The sequence below is a fragment of the Acanthaster planci genome, linkage group LG04 (assembly GCF_054643075.1).
Source record: "Acanthaster planci isolate LZ-2023a linkage group LG04, COTS_SCS, whole genome shotgun sequence".
Lineage (NCBI taxonomy): Eukaryota > Metazoa > Echinodermata > Asteroidea > Valvatida > Acanthasteridae > Acanthaster > Acanthaster planci.
The window spans coordinates 17596688-17624528 of NC_141780.1; the positions used below are offsets into that span (position 1 = coordinate 17596688).

The window sequence follows — 27841 nt, forward strand, 5'->3', positions numbered from 1 at the left end:
GTTTTGTTTTGCTTTACATACATGCTTGTATACGCGATCTAATCACTTTGTACAGCTCTGGCGCACAATTTCGCATCCAGTACTGAAAGTACACCATCCTTGGCAAGCTGCCAATCAAAGAGTCATCTCAATGGTTCCAGCCAATTAGATCATGACTTTTGTTTTGATATCGGTGGTTAGCTCGGGCAAGTTATCCACTTGAGTATTGCACTTGTACCTTGACCTAGTAATCTGCACGCGTATCAGCAATCTGCTATCTCTAAATATGTCGAAGCCCTGTTATTTAATTAACTGCATAAGGAGTGGGCGTATCCCACGGAGTATGGGGGAATATTTGCTGGGTCTGTTGTCTTATTCATTGATGTGTTATTGAAAAATGAAAGGACGATGGCGGGCCTGTTGTCCTCTTGATCGATGTATTACTAAAATGAAGGGACGATGGCGGGCCTGTTGTCCTCTTGATCGATGTATTACTAAAATGAAAGGACGATGGCGGGCCTGTTGTCCTCTTGATCGATGTATTACTAAAATGAAGGGACGATGGCGGGCCTGTTGTCCTCTTGATCGATGTATTACTAAAATGAAAGGACGATGGCGGGCCTGTTGTCCTCTTGATCGATGTATTACTAAAATGAAGGGACGATGGCGGGCCTGTTGTCCTCTTGATCGATGTATTACTAAAATGAAGGGACGATGGCGGGCCTGTTGTCCTCTTGATCGATGTATTACTAAAATGAAGGGACGATGGCGGGCCTGTTGTCCTCTTGATCGATGTATTACTAAAATGAAGGGACGATGGCGGGTCTGTTGTCCAATTGATTTCTGTATTATTGGATATTGAGGACGATGGCGGGTCTGTTGTCCCATTGATTTGTGTATTAATTGAAGAAATGAAAGGACGATGGCGGGTCTGTTGTCCTCTTAATCGATATATCGAAATGACAAGCTGCCTTAAGAACAATTTGTTTGCCATTTGAGGAACTAAAGACCGTTCCCATGCATAATAGGTTAAAGCTGCAAAGTGATGGAAAGTAATCGAGGTGGAAAAGTCTTTTCCTATATGTCATCCCATGCAATCATCTTTGTCAAACACTAGCGAATAAATGGCGTCATCTTTGCAAATACAAGCTTCCAAAAGCAAACACAGTTATTGTAAGAGAAATTATCGTGGTGAAAGCAATTCCTTTTGATTCGTCACTTTCGGTAGAGATTTGTCTTCGCAAAACAATCGAAATGCTTCCATTCCATTAGCTTCAACCCCCCCCCCGTGTCTGATAGGGTCTAACTTTATCCGATAAATTTATGTAAATTATTTTCGAAAAAGACAAATGACCGGTTCTTTTTATCCGCTTATTTTCGTAAAAAATGAACAAATATACCGCGTCATCCTTGCAAACTTCCCAGAGTAAACACCATTATTCTAAAAAATATCAATGCGGATCCAAAACGTCATCTTGGGATAAATGAGCAATCTCTCATCTAAACGAAAATGACCGTGTTGAAAACATTCCTTTCGAGCCGGTCAATTTCAGTACGAGGGTATAATGAATGAGAGACGCAAAGAAAACGCAAAAACGACAAAAAAGGAAAGATTAAAAGAATCAACCCCGTTGAAACCCATTGACGAAAAATTACTTGCGTCCGCTATATAATGAAGGAATGCCACGATGGTATCTTGAAAAATTTAGTTATTTAGTTCAACGCTTTCAACCTGCAATTTTCGAAAATAACAAACGACAGGATTTTCTTATTCAAAAGAAAACAGATTCCGACGCTAACTGCTGGCCGACATCCTCTGAAAAATGATATGCATCAAGTCCTCTCCCAAAGAAAAAAATTGCACTGCAATCGCATCTTAACGTTCGATTGCACTGCTGCGAGACAGGAAAAGCTGACAAATAATAGGTTCAATTTTCTCTCCTTGTTTTCGTCAAAAATGCGAATATGTCGCGTCATCCTTGCAAAGTTTTCAAGTTTCCCAAAGTAAACACCGTTTATTGGAAAAAAAAAACCATTGCGGATTCATATGTCATCTTAGAATAAATGAGTGATGGAATCCGTTTGGTTCGATAAATAGCGACCTCTTCATGTAAAGGAAAACGACCCTCTTGATTGCTTCCTTTCGAGTCGGTCACTTTCAGTACCAGCGCATAACAGATTCGCCTTCTCAAACAGTCGAAGCGCTTCCTGTCCGTTAGCTTCGAATAATTCCCTTGCATCTGGTATGGGACCCAGTATCTGGTGAATAGTATGCAAGTGACCGTCGGTCTTCGAAAGGGAACAAACTGCAATGTAATCGCATTCTGACATATTCGATTATTCCACTGCGGCGAAACACAAAGCAAACATGAAAAGGAAAACACCGATAATAAAAATTGGGATGCTCTGAATTTGTTAAAATCTTAAAAATCAAATTTTACAATGATTTCTTCAGATATTTTGTTAAACAATTTCACCAGACAATCTTAGAGTGTGACAAATGACAGATTTGTTTTGTCCACTTATTTTTCGTTAAAAACGAGCGACTATATCTTGAAAATGTTTTTGAAGATTTCAATCTTCGAATATGACAAATGGAAGGATTTTTGTATTTAATAGAAAACAAATTTTGACGCACCTTCATCTTCTTCGAAAAACGATATGCACAAAGTCCTCCCTCCAAAAAATGCAATGCAGTTGCATTCCAACAAGTAAACACGAAAAATAAAATAAAATGAACCCTGTCCTAAATTATTGTCGGCAAATTATTTGCATTTTGTAAAATGTGAAAATCCCACGATTTCTTAATGCTGTCAAGATTTCACCCGTTGTGGTATCTGGTATCAGTTAAAAGGGTTGGCACCCAGTTGTCTTCGAAAGAAAACAAATCGAAGTGCAGTTGTTTTACGACATCTTCAAGTATGTAACGGCGAACACGCTCACATAAAACACAAAACAAAAACAACAAAACAAAAAGCACCCCATCTTATCAAGTAAAAAAAATGCATCTGCTAAATTGTAAAGAAATGCTGAGATTGTATCTTGAAAAATCTTTGAAAATAACAAATAACAAGATCGTCACCTTCGAAAGAAAGCCAATTGTTATGCAACTGCATTCCTGACATCTTCGACAAATGATGTGCATCAAGTAGTCTGCCGAAGAAGCGATTGCGATGCAATCGCATGTCAAATTCTTCGACTACACGACGTCTAAGACACGCGAACGAAACAAACAACATACCCCATTAGACCCGCCGTCGTCTTTTAATATTATTTGCTGATTACTTAAAAAATGCAGCGATGGTATACCAAAAAATGTTGAATGATTTTATCCTGAAATCTTCAAAAATAAAATGACAGGTTTGTTGTATTTTAAAAGAAAAGAAAGGAAAAAGAACAAACAAAAACGACAAAGAAAACAACTAAATCAAATGGTTTGCACCCAGTTCATACAAAAGGAGAAAGTGAGTCTAACCCGCCAAACCCCAGATGTACGTCATCTTACATAAAATGGCGAAGACGTCTTGCTGCTCAAGTCGTCATATAGACACGCCATCTCCAAATTACATTCCAAGCGAACCGATTTCCTTTACTTCGACTGAAACAATTTCAGAGGAAATTCTGAATAGCGAAATGAACACATTGAGAGACTTCACCTGGTAAGAGTCCATAAACACAGAGGGTAATCGGCTCCGATCATTTTCTGAGTAAAAATGGGATTTTTAAGTTATAGGCCTGAACGCTACGTAAGTCCAACTTGCTAAGATCTACAAAATTTTTCCAAGCAAAGTGAGGCTTCTGTCAGTGTATTGAAATTTATTGAAAGTTGAGCAAAAAAATATAAATTTTCGTAACATTCTTATGGATATAAATCTATTGGATCTATGGAAGGCAGTCCAGTTCAACATGTCAGCCTACGGCTCCCAAAATGCTATTGGTCTCATCAAAATAGTGCATGTAGCTTGCCTAATGATGTGTACACCTGTCGCCGTCTTTTCCCTAATACCTCAGGTTGATGGCTTCAACCTCAATTTAATATGGTATAGCGCTGAATACGTAAAGTCTCGAAATCAGCCAGGCTTCATCAGTAACTAATTTTGGCCTAGTAGAGTAGGCCAAAAGAAAGAAATAAAACCGGTTACTTGTATCAAAACTGGTCATACATTTCTGGCGTTACTCCTACCGTATATTGATTTAAATGTAATTGGAATCTTCTTCGGAAAGCTGTCATTTTATTGCTACAAGGTCCTCGTTAAAGTACAATGTTCTGTATAACTATAGTCGTTGCTCGAATTTACCCGAGGCTGTGCCACCGTGGAAATATGAATATGCATGTACTTGTGTCGTGAGTAGATTTCAGAAGTCAATTTTCAGCCTGAACAAGTAAACTCAATTTATACTTTCTCACAAGTTATTTGACCGATTAACATCTAGACAAATCAAATTTTAACCAGCTATGCATATTGAACTCAACTAATTGAGTTCAATAAAATCGCTTAATCCTTGCGTTGCATCAAGCAGTAAAAAATTCTGAGTATGTTATAATAGAATTAAAAGAAAGGTCAAAGGTAAATTTAGATGCCTATACGGAAATATCATTACAGCCATTTTCTAAAAAATTAACACTCCAATTAGAAGATAGCAAAGAAATTTTGCTTGATTATATTGCTCATGTTAACAGATCAATTAACCAATAGAAAACCCCATTTAAAATATAAATTGGGTTAAAAAAAATCGGTTGCCATTTTTGTTATACTGAAGAGCCAACAAGAAAATCCACCATAAAAATATATGCGTCGGCTTCTGATTTATTTCTATTTAACCACTAATTTAAGCCCTTGCGTAGCCTCAATTCTCCTTACATTATGACTTTGAGGTTTTGCCAGTATCTGGGTAAACTTTGATTATTACAAGAGTACCAGTAGAAAGTTCCTGTTATTACCTAAATAAGCCGAAAAAACTAGGTCTCGTTGGCTTTTTCACCGAGTATTATCATATGACTTAACTGATTACTTTCCTGATCTTACTTGCAGTTCCACTGTAATTTGATGTCGGATATTCTTGCATTTCCAAAGTCGCTAGTGAGGGCGCAATGAATATCATCCTGGATACGACATGACTACTATTCATACATGAAGCGTAGTCAAAATGTTACTCCAAACAATTCCACTCAATGGCTTTCGATGATCTTTGCTGCACACACATACATCTTTTAAAACTATTTTCTGCTAAGAAGTTTCAACATTGAAAAAAAAATGCGTATCCGGCTTCTGCAACAGGGAGAATTTTTTCCTTTGCGAAAAAAAGAGGCAGAAACCTGATTTGCAAGAATTCACCTTTCATGTTTGATGGACATGTACCACTAAAATACTTGCAGATTGATTAAATTTGATATGTGATTGTTAAATATTTATACTAAGTTTAAAATAAGTGACTGCAATACTTATTATTAAACGCTTAAGTATTTAAGGAAATCAACCCATAACCCTTTTAATAACGTGGATACATACTACAAGAGGAATTGTTGAAGACTTTTAACAATTATAATATATCTATTCTTGATTAATTCTAGCTTCAAACGTTGTGGTTACTTTGTCTTATTGACCCTTTCGCAAGATTGGCCTATTCACTTCTTTACACAGCTGCTTCTCCGGTGTCTGGTTCCTCAGAGAGAATGTTCTCGATCTCCTCCAACAATCCATCTAGATTTTCCTCCTTGCATCGCTCATTCTCCTCTATTGCATCAAGGAGCTACGCACGATAATAACAGAAGGAATTAAAATCGAAGTTGACCATTATTTCTGAAAATCGCGATACCTGAACTTTTAAAAATTTAAAATTTCAACCCATCAGTTACATAGTTTACTGAAAATACTGTATAAGAAACTTAATGGTTTAATCTGCTTCAAGACTCAGTTCGCAGTCAATTGCCATTACTGTTTAAAGTTCAAATACTTCAAAACACTTCCACATAAAAATATACGTTTTTTCACCTTCTGCTTGAATCTTCGCACCAGTTTCCATAGCTGATCCAAAGTGCTCAGTTTGCTGAAAAGGCCAGTGAAGTTCTGCCAAAAACAATTTTAGCCACAATTCTATGAATGTTTCTTCTAATTGTGCTATGAGAACTAACTTTGAAAAATCGTCAACATTTCAATAAGGATTATTATTCTTGTACTGCTTTCTCCAAACCCTTTTTATATCTCCATTGTCATAAGGCCGTGAGCAGGGCATGTAAATAGAAATCTCTGTCCAGTTTTATTTTTTGTTCTAGTAAAATTCAGATTTTTTTCTGCTGTAAAGAAGAGTGACAATCATTTACAGAATGCAAACTAGCTAGAAGATTACATCTTTGCAAAAATAGCAAACGACTTTATGGCTAATTATGGCTATTTTTAAGACTCATTTGGCGAAGATGTTTTACCTCGCTAGCTTTGTAGAGTTCCTTGTTCAGCTCTTGCGTGGATACTGCAGGCAATTGCTGTACTTCTTCGTAGAAGGAGACAATGTCATCGTGGTACCTTGTCCTCTCTCTGCCATACAGCAACTTGTTGATGGAGGTCTCCTTGGTTTGGGAAAAATACACCATGGGGAACTTAGGGTAATGTTGAATGTTGAAAGTTTGACAAAAGACATTTTGAACTGGTATCTTGGTCTTTGTTTACCACTATGGTCTTTAGCAAATTTGAATTTTGCAACTATGCTTCCGTGATTTGGATTTTGCTGGTTTTGCAAACGCTGACATAATAGTCATGGAGTTGGGATTTGTATGCAACCGCCTCCATGATTCAAGTTACCCTGCCCAACTTCTGGCTCTTGGTATCATGTGCATCATGGAATAACTGAGCGATGACGTCAAGGCTGGCCTCTACGCTTCGAGATGGGCGGATGTCAAAGATGTAGTCAGGGTGCTTGATGGCGTTAGCCCAGAAGCGCAGTGGCAAACTATAGCACAAGTCCCAAAAAGACCCACACAAAAAAGAATCAATTGTAAACTTTATCAAATGATGATCAGAAGACGCACAGCAACGAACTTAATTTCAGTCTTTAATAGCTCTGTAACACATATTGCCCAAAATTCCCATGATTGTATGACAACTAGAATGAGTGTAGATTAGCGATCCTTACATGTTACTCTTCCAGATGTGAACGAGGTCAGGGTCTTTGTCAGACAGTTCATGTCGGTAGGCTTGATTGTCAAAGAAATCAAACAGGTACTTGATGGCCCTAGGGGCGGTCTCGGCTGACAGAATGGCCTTGAACATGTTGTCCACGTACTCCTGGATGATGCCCTGTGTAATGAGACAAAGAAACTAGGCTGTTGTTGAACTCCAAGCATGTGAAATATTCAGCCATGCAGTGTAGGAATGGAGGAAAATACAGGTATCAAGCTCTGAGGAGAGAGCTTAAATTCACTATGAGTTGTGGCAACAAGCGCTTTCTCGGCCACTCTTCGGGAATCACTAGCATGGCTGCTTACTTTGGTTGACAGAAGTCTTGGGAAGGAAATCTCCCTGATCCTACGACGATTTATCTTGTTCCTAAAGGTGACAACATCCAGTGAGATGCATCCTCCTTGCTTTCTCAGTCTACCTCCTTCCTCGTCTGTAGGCCACTCCTCCTCCTGGGTCTGTCAAGAATTGAATAAGTTCACATAATTTTACATTTTTGAAGTGCAATGTATGTTTGTATTTATAAAGTGAACATTTACAGCTTGTAAGTTCAAGAGGAAAATAAACGAGCTGTCTCTTTACAAGATGCCAATCTCTGACTCCTTCCTGCATCTCTACTTCGGCCAAAGTGTAGCGTCGCTTGGCACTCATCCTGCGTTTGATCTTCTCATCGTCAAAGGCCACGTTTACTAAACACACAGAATATTTGAAAATGGAAGAAGATATCACAGCAATGCGCATTTGTTACTTTCAGAGATCAGATGAGAGTTATTTTGTGTTGGAAATGTGTTCCAAGAAGTCAGTCGCGTATATTAAGAAAGTGTATTGCTCAGTTACTAGAACTTTATCAACAGACTGTTTCCAAAATATCTAGTCCGTGAAATTTATCTAAACAAAGCGAAGAGAGGAGGAGATAGGGGTGTCACTAGTTTTTGTAGAGACATATTGGTTTCAAAATGGCCCAGGGAATTATTTTGGCTCACTGAATACATCAAAGCTTCTGAGACTGTATTTTCCCCACTAAAGTGAAGTATTTCAAAAGTGAATTATCATCATAATAAAATGTGTAGCGTTTAGATTTCATTTATATCTCAATACTTGGTATTAAATGCCTAAGAGAGAGCTCTGAACAAACCGAATCTGAAATATTGAGAAAAATACATGTACTAAATTTCCTCCAAGCTCGTTTTGATATTCAAGAAATGAACGAAAGACGATAGTACATGCAGCCATCAAGTATTTTTTTTCTCTCAATTTCTCAATGTTATTGTCACACGGTCCACTGCCTAGCCTTTCCACCTTCGTTCTTTTGTGTAGTCAGAGAAGGGTGAGACTTTCATTCACGGTTTGCAACAAAGACAGTTCCCGCGGGGAAAACTCGGAAATAATATGGAAGTAAACATAATACTCGTATAACTGCATGTATTGGAGGGGAAATGCAGCCGTATGAAATGTGTACCCATTGCAATCAAGAGGGAGCCATTTCTAATGTGATGCACGTTAAACCATATCTGTCATTCTAAAAGTTTTATTCCCTCCCGTCCCGTCTCGTAATGCTGAGTTATTAATAGCTCATTACAAAAGGATTCTTACCGTAAGAAGTCCTGCCTTGCACCCTCAGGATTGTTCCTGAGAGTGTAGCATTTGGCACATCCTGCTTCTCAACAAGGGTCACGAGGCCATTGTCTGGAACCTTTGGGGAGACATTAAAGTGTTAGAAGCAGACTTCCCTCCGAACACACCAGCATTCTATCTTGAATAAACTGAAGTAAAATTTCAGTTAAAATGGAATGGCATGGTAACTAGTAGACTTAGGGAAAATTGAGATGGGCCAAAAAGACAACCATTGCGTCATTTATTATCCAATTAAACTTAGGCAGGGTATGTAGAAACAAAATAACGGGCAACAGTCATCATCATCAGAATGAGCAAAATAATTGTTCCCGTCTGATCAACTGTAATATGACGGTGGAAAGTGTCATTCTTATTTTTGATTTGTAAGTATATCTGTCGTTGAACCACAATTCTCGTTTGAAGGAGAGTAATGACGCAAACTTCGCAGATTGAGCGGTTAATAAGATCAGAATAAAGAAACTTATACCCTTTTTATAAATGAATATTTAATATCATACATGGAAGTCTTTGAGCATGTTGATTCGACGCCATTTATCAGTCAATGGCCTCATGTCCGTGTCAGTCAAGACAAGTTTGCCGCTCCGTCCATGTCTCCACTCTAAAATAATTAAGCAGAGAAAAAACATTTTCGGAGAAATGAACGAATGGTTGACTGAAGGGAATGAAGTGAAGTCAAGACAAAAAGCAACAGATTTCCCTACACCACTAATAGACATTCTGAATACAAGAATCAGATTCCTCCTCGGATAGAAATCATTAGCCAAATGACAAAATTACTTTAGTCCTACTCGACGCATTTTTGTGTAAAGCTGTGCAAAGGAAGAAATCATGATTAGTTTTTGGTGTCCCAAATGGCATTAATTCAACTGGGTATCCGGGTAACTGGTCGAACAGCGGGAACATACCAAGGCTGACTTGATTAGCACTTGGGCGGTTGGAGTAAGGTTTGTTAAGATGGAGAGCATCTAAAATCTTCTCCTTCACTTGGGAGATGGTGTCTACGTCCAACACTTTCACTTCTTTGATCACTTCTCCTTCTTCATCAATAAGGACAACCAAAGTCTGAAGGAAGGACCAAATGTAAATCAGAATTTCGATTTGAAGAGAATTTACTTGTTGCAGATTGGTAACATCCATATTTCGTTTGAAATCATAAGAGGAAAAGAGAAAAGTCTTAAATAATAAGGGAATAAATGTGTGCTTGGCCGGTCTTAGACCGGCTATTATAAAGGAGAATGAACGCGACTAATGCCCAAACGCATTCACAAATACCTCTTTAGTCAGAGAGTCGAAAGAATTCAATATATGATGGATTTCCAACGATTTTGTTCTAGAATTTTACTTTCATTTTCCCGAACACCCCTGTCCATTTTATGTTACAAATCTTTTACAAGTTGTCCAAAAGAATCTCCTTATGTGGACTTGGTGCGTGACGTGACGAGCCGTGTGCACACAGACTCTTCACCAATCAGAACCCAATGTGTCTCGTATCCAGGCGCCAGTCGTGATTCACGCAGCGGGCATTATATCTTCTCAGCAGGCATTATCAAAAGTTAATACACAGTCAAGTTGCACGTTGCTAATTGGGGAGACTGAGGTATTTATCAATAAAGTATAAAGGGGAGAAATCGAAGTATTAGCATCATAATCTGTACATAAAAGGTCCACCCTAACTTCTTTTCGGTGACTTTAACGTAAAGTGATTTTTACAGATGTTATTATACCAAGTAGACTCACAAGGGAATTGAACTCCACGTCTTCTTGCAGAAGTTTCTCGTAGTTCAGCGAGAAGCGTGAGCGACCTGTGATGACATCGACTGGACCATTCTCACTTCGGTACTTTATGGCTCGGTACAACACAAACAGCGGGCGGGCAGTGTGATTCTTGAAGAAAATGGGGAAACTCATCACTCAAAATGAGGCTTTTGTGTTCAAAGTTTTATGGAACTTGCCTTTGACGTGCGAATTTAGCGAAGAAGACATTCAAAACCGTTTAATTGGAGTGCTATGCTGATCATCATGATTGCGGACTGGCTGAAACCTCTGAGGACATTCACTTAAAATTCTTAATCAGGAACTTATTTTCTTACTTTCAGCTGGTCATACAAGCAAAGAGCAACCCAGTTTGACATCAGCTTCTCCAAAATACTCTCGGTTCTGTAAAACAAACGTGGGTTTATCAGCATATTTAAAGAACGAATTGACTTTTGTTCTTGTCGATAAAGTTCAACTTGATCAAATTACCGGAAACAATCTTACCGATAGAAAAGCTGGCGAGTACGGTTCGAATCGGTAGCATTCTCGATCAGTTGTGTCATCAGTGTTATCATTACACTAAAACGTAGAAAGAATTCGTGAAGACTGTTTACAGAATTTTGATTTATGATGTAAACCACAAACTGATATCGATCAAAGCTTTTTCTGGAATAAAAGAAAACAAAACGATAGAAGTTTGAGTATTACAAATAGATGTGGATTTTTTTGTCTGTATGCTTAACTTACTCAGTGAGGTAGACCAATTTATTTTCAAGAACCATCACGACAGTTAGCAAAGATGCAATGGATTGCCTGAAATAAATAGAAAATACACGATTCACAACAAACACCAATGTATATATTTTATTTTTAAGAAGTAATCTTAAAAACACATGACGCAAATAAATAGATTTATCCAGTAATAATGTTACTCCATACAGATTCGTTCAGTCACACTTCTCGATTCAAAGTGAGGCCATAGTAATCATTCTTACTTTTCTCGGATAGACAACTTGGAGTTGCTCTCTGCATCCAGTGTTTGGATGAGCAGGAGGAGGAAGTTCTTGTTGCTAAGGAGTTGGGAGAACTTACACATGGCCCTCTCTACTTGCTCATTAGGATACTAGATTCACAGGTAAAGCAGAGGGATGGCGACCAATTTCAAATATTTTCAAATTCGCTGTGCAAACCTGAATAAATATCCCCTGGGATTAAAGTAATATACATTTTAAAGAGAAGTTACAAACATCCTTCAATCTAAATGTCATCAAAATCAAAAACTGCCATTTGTTCAATTTCCTGCATGCTATACTAATTAACACACTGATATAATAAACAGTTTTTCCTTATTGGAATTTAGCAAAGAATTAATGTAATAACCTGGTCGGGCCAATATTTTATTTTGTGTATACCTCCTCGTCTTCAGTATCAGGTGTGATTTCCTGGCCAATGAACAGCATGTTGGTTGCGTACTCACGGTGGCTGACAAACGGCATGCCGATTCCATCTAAGTCACTAGTCAGATCTGTGAGGTCAGTCTGGAGCTCGGCGAAGGCTGCAAATATTCACTGGTTCCTTTATTTTAAAACCGTTTTAGGTGTTTATTGACATCACTTGATATCAAACTAAGTCCGAATTTATATTTTTTATGTTGAGGTGAGTTATTCAACAGATTGAGAAGATAATATCAAGCAAGTAGTCTTGGTTGAAATCTCTAAACAACTTAACCTCCTACTTAACATTGAGCTCTTCAAATAGCGATCAGAATTCCAATTGTTTGCGTTAAATAACTGATAGATTCTTCCTGTTCGAATACGATGTGGGCTTTGAGCTAACCTTGCCTGACCTCATCGGCCAGATCTCTCTCCAAAGCTCTCATGTCTTGCAGGATCAGTCTTGCCTCTCGTTTGGCTCCATACACTTGGGCTACAAAACAGAACACCACAAACAGGATGCACACCAGGATGGCCCCGCTGACTGACGGCACAACGATGGGAACGACAGATGGAAGGGGGTAGCGAATATAGCCGATGCGAAACTCCAGGTTGCTGTGAATTACCTGAAAGGCAAAGTGTGTAACAAACTTTGGAATTTGGTGTTTTACTTAGTTATATTACGTTATAAAATATGTCTAAACGACTTATCATACCCAATAGAGCTGGTTGCTTTCATGGAAGACGAGATGACATGGACGAACTTAACATGCACGAACCACATCAAAGAGGTACGGACTAAGGTCTCATGTGAGTTTATCACATGCAACATCCGAAGAGTTTACCCGTATTGATTGGTGTTTCGAAAATCGAAATGATGAACATATTGAGCAGTTGGTTTGGTCTTCGGCACCAAGATAATAACGATTTGTCACGTTCACATTTGCCTTGAACGGGAACATTTATAATATTAACGAATGTCTCCTTACTCACCCAGACCGCAGGCAAACCTTCCTGGGTGTCTCCTCCTCTGAAATCCCCTGCAGCTGGTTCATTCTCCGGTAAACTGCACTGTAAGGTGGTATCACTGACCAGGTCGACAGCACAGAAATCCTTCCCAATCCTTACTTGAACTTCTGACGCTGTGATTGCACTGTCCAGCCGTTCACCCTGAAACAATAAAGTTTGGCGATGATTTTACACTCACGTCTAACGCATGAATCTGGAAAAAAGACGATTTGTATATGACCATAAAATCTAGTAGCAAGAACTACTCAGTAAATAAACATTCATTCCAAGTACCAATAAAAGGAATTATTTAAAAATGCTGCCATTTTTATTGATGATAAACAAGTGCATTTGCATTATTCAACTGACAAATGCTATGAACCAGTTAATTACTTTATTCAGTTCATGATGCAAGCCTTGTGATTTTTTGAAATAAACTGATCAAGTTATACATCTGAGAGCCATTTTAAAGGAAACTTCCATTGGGGTCCAACACACCGTGATCACTACACCTGCTGGTTGTCAAAGGACAAAATAAATAGACTCAAAACCAGCAATACACAAACCATGATTGTCAGTGTTGACCCGTCTTTCTCCATCCCTCCATTCTCAAAAGGGACATACACTGGATCTTCAAAGTAATCCAACTCGACCTCATTGTCCTCAGACCATGTCAATAGTTCGCTGACCCCGTCCATGATGAAGCCAAAGGTCAGGTTTTCGTTGGTATCCCTCATCATTCGGAGTGATGTTATGTTTGGAGACTTGCACTGCATCTCCGTGGTGGACTCACCTGTGCATTCCTGGGAAAATAATGTTAACAATTATCTCTTAACCATGTTTGAACCTCCAAACATACCTGGGAGTGCCTGGAGTGAAATAAAAGACAGCATTCACTGCCATACATTTTGCGGTCGATTGGAAGAATGAATGAAAAGAAGAATTTGGTTGAAAAATCGAGCAATGTTACCTCTTTGTATGTCAGACTACTGTCCCCAACGTAAATCTGACGATTTTGGCAGGTATCCAGGTATTGGCCATTTACGTTCAACGCCCGACCACCCCTAATATGCGTAAAAATAAACAAAAAAGGAACAATCAGAGAAGTAACTTGTATACAAAGTAATGACGAAGCCTGCTTTACTGCAGAAAAACTCAAAATCATTTATGGTTTCCCGTATTTTAGGCTACCACATAAAACAATGATTATCAAAATTGCTTGAAAACTCATGTGAAACTACAGACTTACGAATAAATGCTCTTGAGTGGCTGAACCCGAGTGATGACAGGGTTTTCTGTGTAACTAAACTTCTCATCTGATGTTCTGTTCGCACCATCGAAGGAAACTCTCACGTTACTTGCCATTCCAGCCTGTCCGGCGGATGTTGTGCACTCCAACGTTTCTTTCGTTGGGCTACTGTTGGAAAACGTCCACAGGCATATTATTTATTGCATTCACGAGGACAATGGGGCGAATGAGCAGGAAAATATCACTACTCTTAATACTGCAAACCTTTATTCTTGAACTTGTTTCAATATTCACTTTTTCAATAAAAGTACTCTAATAAGCTGATCGGGGAATACAAAATCCAATGAATTATCTGTCACTGAAAAGCTGCTTCAAAATGTCCAAGACTGATAATTACGATGATATGACGCATGGCTTTTCTCCAATGAACGCCTCAATATTTCGTCCTGTGTTGAGGGATGTACCATTCACGCTGACTGCAGTCCCACCAGCTTCTGGGCCAAGGCGAGGTTCAAATAATGTAATCCTTGGATTCTGGTAATAAAAATGGGTGACATCGTATTTCTTGGTCAAGATGATATAACACACCACACACATGACCCTAACGTAAACACTTACTTTTGAATTTCATGTGTACTGACTTTGAAAACCATGATTGAAATACTGACGTTAGTCAAAGAGATGGTCTGGAGGGGAACCTGCTTTTTTTGGCTGCCTGCTATCCTGCAGGCCACGTTGTCCAGAGTGTTCTAAAATACCACTGCAAAAAGTAATTCTTACTTTGAACTCAAAGTTGACAGTTCCTGAGCTGTGCTGCTGTGAACCATCTGCCCCTGTGATTGTCAAAGTGACCAACTCACTTCCGTCACGTTCTGGTTTTGTCCTGCAGCTGACACTGAAAGATAGCGTGATGTGCCATTCATTCAGCGTTGTTGCAAGATATTTATTTTCGATACCAGCGACCTAAAGCACGTCAATTTGTGTATAATGTGTTTAAGCTTGCAAGTCAATCTACGCAAAAATTCAGATTAATTCTTGCTGGAAACAAGCCTCTTGCTCTTATACCTTGCCCCAATGAGATAGTCAGAGCTTAATCCGTCTAGATCACAGGGTTGATTGCCAACCATCACAGCCACAACGTCACCAAATTGTCGACCGATGTCAGTTCCCATTACGGCAAGAATTGTGTTGCCTTCGATCGGTCCGGTCAAAGGAAACAACTTCATTCAGGGTTATAAGCAAGGAAGTTGGCATTAGAGCAAATTCAAGACAAGCTTGAAATGTATGATGCATTTCTATCGGAAGAAATAACAATGTCTGCCTATAGTCCAGTGGTAATTCATAAGCGTGATTTAGAAAGAATACCAACAATCATGTTCTGCATATGTCATTGATAATTGTAAACATAATCTTTATGAAAGACAATAGTAACAAGTGGCACATATTAAGCAGGGAGGGTTGAGCTTTCGCTGTGCTTTCTGAAACAGTATACACCTTAATGTTAAATTACAATCCCTGAATTACCATTCATTCACTGTCTCCTGTAGTGGTGCGACGGGGTGAGGGCTTGAACATTAGAAGGTTTTTGGTTCGAGCATCCACCCGACAAATCCTGGGTGCGCGTTACTAATAGTAACAGTTTAAGAGCAGAGGGCCACAACTTGATTTTAAGAAATGTGCCATCACGTAAACCTACCTTGCTGAGAACTGGATCCGGGCAGTTCACTCCATTATACAAGGTCACAATATTGTCAGTGCAACTTTCATTCAGTTTGCAAACACCTGGCACGGTAGGCATGGCACCGCACCACAGACATCCAAGCTCTGGACGGGCTGTAACACATCGACTGCAGTCTGGTTTCTGGACTTCGCATTTGTACAGAGTCGCTATCACAAAACAGATATTTAATAACTTCGAAACTATCGCATTTCAAAATTGGTGTTTATGCGGAATAAGACTTAATGGCTTTGAAAGTTGCTTGGTGATCAACTGGTACGTCTAATTCTATCGTTTACCATTGAATCCATGTACGTCATCTAGGATATGAGCTGCACCAGTCGTGTCAGTCCAAGTAACAGTCAGCCTCACTTTAAGCTCTGGCTCATTGTCTGATAAATACGTGTACTGGCGAGGAAAAAAAATGCTTTTATTTATTTTTTTATTTATTTATTTTTATCTGTTTGTTATTATTGATCAGTCGATTTTCAACTATGCCAGACAATAAAGTTGTTCCTAAAAAGTTTCAGTTTTGAAAGACTACTTACAGCTTCCTGCGCACATGTGATAATCGTTCCGCTACGTTGAGCCACTGCGGTCTGGAATGATCCATCAACATCCAAGCTGCAAATATAGCTGGAAATCTACTCATAAACCAAACGAAAGAATCTTACAAATCGGAAAACAAAACAGCTGAAGGAGGAATCTCCTTTATACCTATCACACATCGACATTTGGATAATAATGCACACCTGAAGAATTAAAATTGCTTTGCAGTGACAAGCCCTAAGCAGATTCATGTAATATGAAACAAGTCATAACCCTTCCTCAGAAGGCAAGAATCCTTTTCTAGCAAGTTTCGTAATGCTTTTACCTGAGTTGTATTTGGCAGATTTTCAGTCCTGACTGTAATACTCCTCTGGATTCCATTAGGCAGAAGAACTTCACCACTTTGAGCTTGCAGCTGTGGACATGATCCAGGTCCCTTTGGCAAAGTTGAGACTGGATTCTGTACGTTCCATAACAATTGAAATAAATTATCAGTGATATGATAGTCTTTCACTGATTATATCTAAAATGAAAGGGGAAATTAATGAAACTAAAGTCAGGTCAATTTAAGCTACAAGTACATTAAAAAAGACACAAACACTTCATTATAAGTATACACTTGAAGAACAGCATTGACAAATACAAAGCTTTGTATTGTCAAACGGTGCACTGTAATGTTTATTATAAAAATCTATGAAAAAATATACATCATCAAAACTAATAATTTTATGTGCAATAAATTTTTTGGTAATTTTCTTACCTTTTCTCCAGTGATGATGATTTCATTAGCTTTAGTACACGTGGAGCTTTCATGAGTACATCTATTGTCAAACACACACCAGTCACAGGCCCAGCGACTACCAACACAGGATACACAGCTGTGTCCAAAACAACAATATCACGGAATATTTAACTACAATCAAAACAAAACAAATATCACGGAATATAGAAAATAATTACCAAATCCAAATAATTAACTATGTGTACTCCAAAAGAAAAGAGACTAAAATATTTAGTTTACACGTATAGACAGAGGAAGAAAAGTTTTGTAGAATCCGAAAGTCGCCACAATAACATTCAATCACTTACGATGTATGAAATGTACAGTTGTAGAAGTGAAAGCTGGTATCAATAAATCGCACCATTGTTTCTGTTGAAAAGACACTCAGATCAGCACTGACAGCGTCATCTAAGGAAGAGTTACAAGCAAGATGTTAAACAAAATGATTTTCCAGACCCATCACCTCTCAAAATATTGGACATTAGGGCATAATATGAAAAGCGTATATTTCCAAGGTTAAGTTCCCCTGGGACATAGATTTATGTGCTTTTTTCTTGCTTACTTCCTCGCTGAATGGCAGGTATCCGATTACTAGGTGGAGATGTACACATAAGCATTTCACCAGTCTTTGTAGCAGGAGATTGGTATGACCCAAAGTAACATTTATAACTCTGGCCTATCTCTAGGTCAGGGAGCTGCTGTACACTCAGGCTGATCTAAAGGAAACCAAAGCGTGTGTTTCAGTTTCTTGTAAAAATGAATTTTGAATTAAATAAAGAATAATGACAGTTGGTTTTCAAATCATGATGAAATACTGATCATGTTTGCTTTTATGGCCATGAAATAAAATAAAGCCAAAAGAGTTGTACACAAAACTTTACATGTACTTCGATCCTAGGCATCAAAGTTTAAACGCAAGCCATATCCAAGTCAAGTGTTTCAGTGATAATAAAATCCAAAATTAACAATGTGTATTTCAAACACGGTTTATCTTCATGAAAAACATTTTTTAATAAAGACCAGTATATAAGTCGCCACTATTTTTGGCCCACCCTCTTTGGGGGAATTCTCACCTGTTGTTCCGTGAAAGTGATCGGAAGGCTGTCATAAGGAGCTACATTAGTAATATTAATGCACTGAGCAGCATTGTAGGCCAACCAGCGAGTAGACACATCTGGCAAGTCACAGTCTGAATATCTTGAACACCTAGAAAACAGCGGTGGATTTCAACATGAGCACCTTTCCAGATCTTCTTATCAATCAACCATTAATCAACACAGACAATACTGCGACTTACTTTCTTTCCAGAGTGCACCATCCACAGTATGGGTCTCCATCATTCCCTGCATCAGTCCCAATACATGCTTCACAGGTGGTGTACTGACTACAGTTCTCGGCACGCATCTTGATCAACTGTGAGGGAAACAGCACATTTTAAGCGGCCTTTCTTCAATCCTCTATCCTGTATGAGATGGAATGAAGCCATAGGTTGACGCAGTAGTTCTTTCCTCGCCTCCCATCTCCCCAATCAAGTTTTGATTTCCGGCTGAGTCTGTAACTGATTCCGTGGGTTTTACCCAGAACATTCCACTGGGAATATTCCAGCCAGCTCTAAAACTGTAACTGATTCTCATTGTCTCATCTTTTCTGGTTTCTTAGACTTGCAAGCTACATTGCTTAGGTTGTTCAGTTAAGGAATCCTTGGTGTCATTACCAGAAATCAAAATTAAAAATATTAATACGAATCAAAATTAATACAAATTCTAAAGTCGAGACCAATTACCCCGAAACAAAAATCGCATTCGTATCAGTTTAAAAGGTTACGAATGAACGGATGGTGAATTTGTGGAATCTCTTTATCTCTCACTCCCACAGTTTTATAACACCATTCGTAACGCGTGTGACTTCGTTGCAGCTTCAACCACGCCCACTGATGAGCAATCAGTGCAAAATGCAAGTGTTCTACAGTCATTTACGAACAACAGACATTAAGTAGTAGCAGTGGAAGCCTGCATCGGAAACTGTCTTATGCATGAGATGATGCTGATCGTGTAATATGCTTGAAACAGAGTCCATACGTTTCCCAAACCTTTTGTTCAGTGAGTACATGCATCTCTCTGGTAGTGTCGTTTATCTTGATATCTGTCAGTACAGGGCTGGTATCCAGAGGCACCCTCTCATACAGTCTGGCTGTTGTATTACTTTCAATGTGGACCTACATCAATTAAAATAACAGTTGATGCAGCTTATCCTTCATAGAACCCAAACGTGCCAATATCGATTTTTTTCTTGATTATTGATATACGTTGATATAAATGAGATATATATGACCGATTTCGTAATCTCAAATTTGTAAGAAGGCTGAAATTATGGAGCAATTACCTTTTGAAAAATTGCAAATTTAAGTTATATTCATGGCCAAAAAATAAATTTGGGCATTGTGGGTTCTTATAGTTTTTAGACAACCTATATCAACGAATTTGATATGGATCCTCGGATTGAGCAAAAGGGAAGCTGTGACCTGTATATCAACTCGAAACGATGTTTCTCTTTTTACTCAAATTTGTGTCAACTGATGGGCGGGTCATTGATATTCTCAACCTTTTTCTGTAACGTCACTCCTTTGTTCAAAGTGCAGATTATTTTTACGAATCTACAGCTACTGTAATTTCTATGGTTTGGCGCCGGGACACTGATTGTACTGGGCCTCTTAACAGACACAGTGGGCAAATTTAAGGGATACCTCACTTCGGCCTTATTTGTGTATATTTGCCTTCATCCATAGAAAATGATGCATCGTTATCTCTTTTCGCAGGATTTTTTTATTTATAAAGCAAGATTTTCAACAAAGATTTGAATTATCTCTTCATTTTTCAATAAGGAATAAATTTGATGTGTTTTGGCTACTTTGTTGTGTCGAAGTTTTGCCCAGTCTTTCTTATGTGTTGGATTACAGTTTAATTGAATCGACGCAAAATCGGGTACTTCTTCCACTGTTTACCAAGATCATACCGGTCCTGAGGTGACAGATCTGTCAGGATTACTGCTCTAAGTTTGCGGTCCAGCTCTCATTATCTCATTTCGTTTAAAACGGCTATCAAACATGCTTGTATAATCTTGCCCAGTTAGCCTGTACATTTTCATGCGTTGTTGATGTTTGTTGCGCTATAAGCAATTTTAGGTTGGATATTTGCGCTTTTTAAAAATTCTTTATTATTATCATTGAACTCCAAAATTTGCATCGTAATTAGAATCCAATGCTGCTCATTCTCCAAACGAAATAGTAATAAGTGGGCATTTCGGAATGATTCATACATAAGAATATGTAAGGATTAGTGAACGTCATTTTGAGTGGTTTGTAAAGTGGTTCGAAAAGTGCTAACCATTTTATCATGAAGCCAAAATAGCAGTTCTCTATTTCATAGAGTGCTATGGTGTTTTCTGTCTGACAGGTTTTGCTGCAATGACACATTATAATGCCACGCAGGCGGTGTTGAATGCACGATACTCTCAGTATTTCACGGAGCCAAAATCCTTGCACGTTAATGACTGAAACATTCCATGTCGTGAGCTGTGCACTCAGGCGAAGCGTTAACAACGGTCAACCCTATGAAGATCTACTAGTAACAAAAGACTACAGTGCAATAACAAAGGACGCTAATGGTTAATTAATGCATGGGTTTCTTTTGGACTTTTGGACATGTTTGTGCCACAATGGGAAATAGTTAAAGTCAGAGAAAAGAAATCAGAACTCTAAATTCGTGAAAAGAATGGGGGAGGCTTTCTTTGCACGAATCTACAGTCTAGTCCTCGTCCATTCTCTATGACAGAACAGCCAGTCGGCGTGGCAGCTACACCACGAAATTACGAATAATGTTGCAGTTCAAGGTGTGCGGTAAATGTGAATAATGAAATGTTTAATACAACACCTAAATGAATCACTGTCATGCGATTGTTGGGCCATTTATCATGTGCCTCTAAAATAGTCCGCATATTCATCGATGCGACAGTTAAGTAGGTTCCTATATCCCTTTATATATACCACTAGACTATGTGCGTTGGGAGTCAGAGTCGCGGGGGCTCCTCGTATAGACAAAACTTCAGTGGTGGATTGGAACGTGAAAACTCACGTTTTCCCTTTACCCAAAGTTGAGAAAGTAAAATTTTAACTCCGACTTGTACAGCAGACAGGAGTTGTTTGGGTAGAGTGCAAACCTAAAAGATCTTTCATATCCGTGCAACAAAAAGAATAATTTAATTCAGTGACAAATTGAATGTTCGATTGTACTCTGCCTCGTCGTATGGTAATATAAAACATTCAGTCTGTCACCTGAAAATGTTATAAACCACTGTACTCATAAACATTCATAAGTTTTATATTAATCCGTGATCATGCGATCATCCGAACACCTTGGCCAAGCAGGAATGCATCGTGGGCGTAGATCCCTGGGGATCCCGGTATGTTGCATCATCCCCACTTTTTTGTGGTTAGAAAAGATTAAGTGGAATGTGAAGATTTTACAGACTTTACAATCACCAAACTGTATTCAATATTACTCAGGAAGGGAGAACAACAAAGATTTCAAAGTTTACCGTTCTGATGTAAGATTCTGCACGAATGTACATATTACAGATGTACATTTATTTCGTGAACATCGCCCTCTGTAAGTGTCATATTGTGTCAGCCCCCCCCCCCTTCCCTGGCCAGGCAAGTCATACCCCCACAATTCCCCATCCCCTATTCCCCAAAATTCCCGGAACAAAATTACACCAATGGCTGCAACGCGCGTTGTTTAAATACAATAAAGATTCACACTGATGGGATAAATTCAGTCTGTAATTTTCTGAAGTTACTCGGGTCATTTCACATTCATGAATATTCATTATTTTGATGCTACCCTTTCAATTAAACAAGAATACTTCTTACTTTCAGTAGGTTTCCACTTGATGTTCCAATGAATGCCACAGTGTGGTTGAATTCAGTGCTGGTGATGATGGATGACATCCGAGAATCTGAAAAATTTGTGGTGATGATATCATTCATGAATAAAAAAAAAGATGTATTGCTTAACCACCCAGGGAAAGAAACTGCATTTCTCTTGAAGCCCAAGGGTATAGACAAAATCGCATGGAACGAATTGAGGGATATTACACATCTTATTGCGAAAACCGACAAAAAAACCCAAATAATTTACCGTCGTATAATTCTTTATAACTTCGGCATATAAAATAGTGGGAATCCAGGAGGAAAAAAGGCAAATTCCTTTGCCTGATTATACTAATCACACTGATTAAGGGAAATACTCTTTATTTGTGTTTATTCGTCCAACTACAAGTAGGCATATAGTCATTTTTCCGGGTGGTTTGGGGGGGAAAGGAAAAAAGGATGAAGATCTCGAATTTGATCTCAAAAATACCACGGATTTGACCCATTCTACCGTAATGGTTCATCAATTTTGCTACTGGTTAGTACTTTGCCCTATCCTGTAAAACTTCTACCGCCATCCTTATGCTGAATCTATTGGGGTTATGGGCGCGAAACAGAGGTGAACCGGTGAGTATTAACTCGACGTTTCGGCCAGATGCTCTGGCCTGGAAAGTGTGCCGGACTCGTTCAAGTTTTGATTGTAATGGTACATTTAGCTACTCAGGCTATTTGCACCAATAGATAAACATTTATTCATAATCTTTATTAATGAGCATTACATTACGGAGTTAGAAAGAAGGTCCGGTTTTAGAGGCAGGAGGAAACTTTAGTACAAGGAGAAAACCTACAAGAGCGAGTATGGACTGGAAACCAAATACACTTAAAGCCTGAGCCGATTCAGGCGTCAGTGGTGCAAAGCGAGGAAAGAACCGTTACGCTAACCCGCTCCCCCGTGTGTGCCGGACTCGAGTCGACAGCTGTGTTATAAAGACATGCCAGAGGCGGTGGTCTATGAAACGGGATCCGCGGAGTGCATGGCTTGCTATGCTTGCACTGGAGCATGAAGGTGTTAGATCCTGTGATGGTGGGGATTCAGAATTGGCGGGAAATGGGTGTCGGGTATAGGGGACTGTTATGCCAAGGGGGAGGGGTTTCTAGCTTCGGGAAGTTCGAGTAGGAAAGACCCTAACGCCTCTGGGTAAGTTAGTTTTGGTTTCAGATATAGGGGCCCCTACAAGTGCCCGGGGTTGGAGATGTCGTGATGTCAATTGGCGCCGGATGCCGCTGAGCTTGAAACTGATGTCTTGGCCTGTTGTGCCGGTGGTGATCCAAAGGTGATCTGGTGGTAATGTGGTGGTCCGAAGAGTGTGCGTGTTTGATGATGGCCGTCCGCTCGGTGTTCTTGAATCCTGGTGGATCCTTATATTGGGGGTAGGGTCTGCAACTTGGGTGCGGAGTGAAAGACTTGGATGTTAGCCGACTGTAAGATGCTGCGGAGTTGGTTGGAAGTGGAGCCTACATACTGTGGTGATGGGGCTGGTGGCTTCGGGTATTGGAGACCTAACGCCGTGGTAAGGAGGGGACTTCGGGTAGGCTATAGGAGATCCTGGCGTTCTGGTAGGGGGTTGGAAGGCTAATGGGGTCTTGATGTGCTGGAGCTCTTGACGCAGGTTTTTCTTGTGACATATGTCGAAGGCTCTGCGGACGATGGTGCGGATGGCTGGGTGGTGGAAGGATCTCTGGTGCAGGTATCACTCTCCTGAGGACAGCCAGAGCATCTTGGCTGATACGTCGAGTTAATACTCGCCGGTTCTTCTCAGAACCATACCTCTTCTAAAGAGGTAGTTGTGCCCGCAAACTTCAACCCTACTCCATTGCATTTCTTTATGTTTAAACCTGTACTTGCTTAGAAATATAATCCAAAATAAAAAAGCTACCTATCTGTTCCAGCATGGCAGTAGATGAGACTGGAGTTATCCCTTTAGCATACTTGTACAGCGGAGTCGTGCCATCAACAACAGAATTACACAGAAAATTGTCTGGCTGAACTCCCTGTTTCAGTAATCAAAACCGTTGTGTTGTTTAACAAAAAACATCACAGAAGAGTTAAAATGAATATGGGAGAAGTGGGCTCCATAAGACTGTTTATTCGTAGCTTTTACTGCGCATGTCATTATTTCATACCCTCTGTGAATTTTATTAATGCATCACGGTTTATTATGAAGTACGCACAGCTCACAATCTAGAACCCATACTAATGGCTGTGTAATTTTTTCAGCACTGAATTTTTTCATAAATACAACAAAGATGTAGCACAGCAGATTTTCTTAAAGTCCTTGCCAACAGAGCATATTAATTATGGACTGTTTGTTAGCTGATATGGCCAATTATTTGATATCATGTGTAGTGGGATAGGAAAAACAAATTGAATGATGTCTGGATTTATGTCTCGACGTAATGACATATGATACTCCAAACTGATTTGCCGGAGAGTTGCTGCAATTAAAAGACCCCTGTAAATAGCCTACAGATAATCAGCCTCAAAGTTCTTCTCCGAATGCTGTGATGCTTTACAGACGACAAGATTGCATCGCGTCATCGTTGTATGTTTTTTATACAGTGTGGGATAGACTGTCGCGTCCTGCCGTCGTGCTGCTGCGTCACGATGTAGTGCCGTCGCGTCGTCAGTCAAACTGTCCCGTCGTGCTTTTGCGTCGTGCCTCTGTCTGTCGTATCTTTTGGTCGTGTTTACTGTTTCTAAAAATGGCTATTGCTTACCACGGTCAACAGAGGGCGTATGTCCCGAGTCCTGTGAAATAAATAATGTGCGCACATAGGGCTTTCAACAGGTGATCAAAATGATGGTATCTATTGATGGAACTAATTAAATCCACCACTAAGGGCGCCCCTAATTTCAAACAGTGATGTACCAACCAAGGAGACGGCAAAAGCATAATGCGACAGCACGACCCGACGGGTCGTCCGCATAACGCGATGGCACGACGCAACAGCACAACAGTATGACACGACGGCGTGACGAAACGGCTCGACTTAACGTCACGACGCGATATCACGACGGCATGAGAGGACGCCACGACACATTGCATTGAACACAGCATAAAAGTAGTGAGAAAGGAGGCCACGCAACGACGTGACGGCACGTTGTGGCGTTGGGACCACGAGACGACGCTACGCATTTTTGTCGTCTGTAGAGAGCCACAGATGGCAGCCCAGATATCAGTTATCTTAAAAACACACAATGCTGAGTTGCACACGACGCAAGCCCGGGAGTGCCATCAAATATAGATTTTCACAAAGTGATATACGTGTGTTTTTTCTAAGTTTGTAAAAACAGACTTCTAAAAAATAAACTTTGCTTTTTGAAAAGGTATACGTGACGGCACTACAGGGCTTTGGTGGCACACTGACAAGATTATGTTTTTGTTTACTCACCGAAAATGTGTTACAGATGGATCCCTCTAAATAGCCCACAGAATATGCTGTGCTATTCTGAATACAACCCCGGACTGCTTCTCTGAAGCCAGCCAAGATACCAGTCATCCTGTATACACATAATGCTGAGTGACTGGTTGGTACATCGCTGGTACCTTGAGTTTCTTGGTTCTTGGCAAACACGGCATACAACACCTGCTCATCCGCGTGAAGACCTAACGATGCAGCTAGATCCAGCCCTGCTGGTCCAAAATGAGCTGCTTGCACTAATCTGTAATCACTACCATCTAATCCTTTGCACTGTATGGTGATTTCTGTGTACGAGTCGAGACTTGCACTAGTATGACAGACTCTGTTAATCTTTGAATTAACCAAAACATAATTCAAATCCTCTATCTGGCTGGCGACGAAATACGTGAATCCACTATGGTCAAACGCTGTAACATAATATATCGGTGGAAAACTTTCGTGAATGGCTTTACGACTCAAAACAACGCCATTGTCTTGCTCTTCTGATGGTGATAAAAACATACGGTCACTTGTAATTGTGAGGCTTCTTCTTGTTATGATGAAAGGATACATGTCAGGAGTGTTTTCTCCCGTGTAAGTAACAGCGACATAAAACGATTTTGCCCCTCCCGTTCGTGGAGCAATCAAACTAACTGTAGATGCATCACCAAACCCTGCAACATCTGGAACTGATGCCAGCGCTACAACCTCGATGTCGCGTAGCTGTCGTAACTGACATATTCCATCAAACACGCCACCACAGGTTATCAGACTGTTCGGCCGAGTACTGTCAACTACTAGTATTTTGTTGTAGTTACTTGTTTGACGACACGGCATCCCATTGTAAGGCATGCTGTCATCACACGTTGAAGCATTCTGTATCTGTTCCAACCTACTATTCAACCTGTACAACCAATTGACAGCCCCAACATAGACATCACCATGATCACTCAAGGTAAAATGGTTGAAGGTTTGGGCACGGGGTACATCTTCTTGATCAGGATTTCTGAAGGAACCTAGCTCATAGGCTGAACGATCCCTTTGCCACTCAGCTGATGTCATACCAATATTTGCATAAATAATGCTCAAAGACAGCCGAACTACCAACAAGAGGGCTGTGCACATTCTATAGTCCTCCATAATGCTCAGTAATAGATTTACAGACTCTTTATCCTTGTAGTTTTAAATCCGACGCTCTTGGCATATCTGTTTAAAGAAAAGAAGAAAATAGGTTACTATCACCGGTTTTTGAGAAAAGGAGTTTGTTAACGCCTTCTAAATTGCATCGGTTAAAACAATGTACACAGACCAAACATGTCAAAAGACACGCAAAATGAGATTCTGGTCGGTTACACTACCTTGACCGGACACACTTTCTGGTTCGATAGTTGTGAGGACATACACTCGATATTTCACCCATTTTGTGGGGGACCGAAAACGTTATGGGGACACAGAAATGTCCCCACAACATGGTTCCAATTTGCCTGACAAAAGAAACGTGCCCCCTCAAGACGCTGAATGCCTACCAAGCTTATTGTTCATCCAAACAAGATTGGAACTTGCAACTGGGCAAGACTTACCGGAAATTGATGGTCTTAATCCGGACAGAAACAAGCACAGCATCTGATAAAGTTGTTGGTATAATAGAATATGGATCCCATAAGCTCCCATAACAGAAGCTGATCAGTTCATCCAGTAGGTTTATCCGTGGGCAACCAAGGAATTGGTTCAACTGTGAATGAAGTTTCTGAGAGAGTCTCATAGGCGGAGTCAGTTGAGAGCTGCAAAGAAAATCCAGTTGATTCGAGCACTAGAGCAAATACAACACACGAATAGGTAAAAAAAGAAGCGAAATGATTGTTTTCAAATACTGCGTTGTCTTTTTAGGCAGTAAAGTCAGCAATCCTGGATCTTTCTGTACTTTATACACAACCCGACGTCGAGAATTATGCGTTAAGATCACCAACCAATCAAAGTCTACTTTTATAATGTCGGTGACTTCTTAGTATTGTCAGTGCTTCAAAGCTGTCAACGCCTTCAAACGCTTCCAGCCAATCGGGGCTTTTTATTTCTTAATGGGGTTGATTTTGCAATTCCTGCATGATTTCACCTTTACAAAAACGTCAACATACTGCAAGTAGCGAGGCCTCCACCAGAGTCGATGTACAGGATTG

At 39.7% G+C, this 27841-nt stretch overlaps 1 protein-coding gene across 3 annotated transcripts; it reads right to left on the reverse strand.

The window, feature by feature from the left end:
• Positions 1-4626: 4626 nt before the first annotated feature.
• On the reverse strand, positions 4627-27558 carry LOC110990514 (plexin-B-like). Of its 3 annotated transcripts, XM_087135601.1 has the most exons (38): positions 27248-27558; positions 25659-26873; positions 24143-24257; positions 22206-22291; positions 19368-19493; positions 18576-18691; positions 18352-18484; positions 17841-17994; positions 17587-17686; positions 17258-17375; positions 16823-16957; positions 16497-16592; positions 16248-16356; positions 15928-16118; positions 15297-15451; positions 15012-15126; positions 14629-14765; positions 14232-14399; positions 13953-14046; positions 13549-13785; positions 12968-13144; positions 12378-12600; positions 11954-12096; positions 11537-11664; positions 11289-11354; positions 11046-11120; positions 10877-10943; positions 10524-10670; positions 9692-9848; positions 9284-9384; positions 8745-8844; positions 7734-7840; positions 7460-7609; positions 7108-7271; positions 6777-6924; positions 6404-6544; positions 5973-6047; positions 4627-5730 (listed from the first exon to the last, which is right to left on the reverse strand). In XM_087135601.1, exons 2-38 carry the CDS (start codon positions 26805-26807, stop codon positions 5614-5616), a joined length of 5820 nt encoding a protein of 1939 aa, XP_086991727.1. In that variant the 5' UTR covers positions 26808-26873; positions 27248-27558; the 3' UTR covers positions 4627-5613. The 3 variants fall into 3 exon arrangements, with proteins under 3 accessions (XP_086991727.1, XP_086991726.1, XP_086991725.1); XM_087135600.1 differs by lacking the exons at positions 17841-17994; positions 18352-18484; positions 18576-18691; ... (3 more) ...; positions 25659-26873; positions 27248-27558 and having other exon boundaries at positions 16823-16933; positions 17587-17682; XM_087135599.1 differs by lacking the exons at positions 17841-17994; positions 18352-18484; positions 18576-18691; ... (3 more) ...; positions 25659-26873; positions 27248-27558 and having other exon boundaries at positions 14232-14396; positions 17587-17682.
• Positions 27559-27841: the final 283 nt, after the last annotated feature.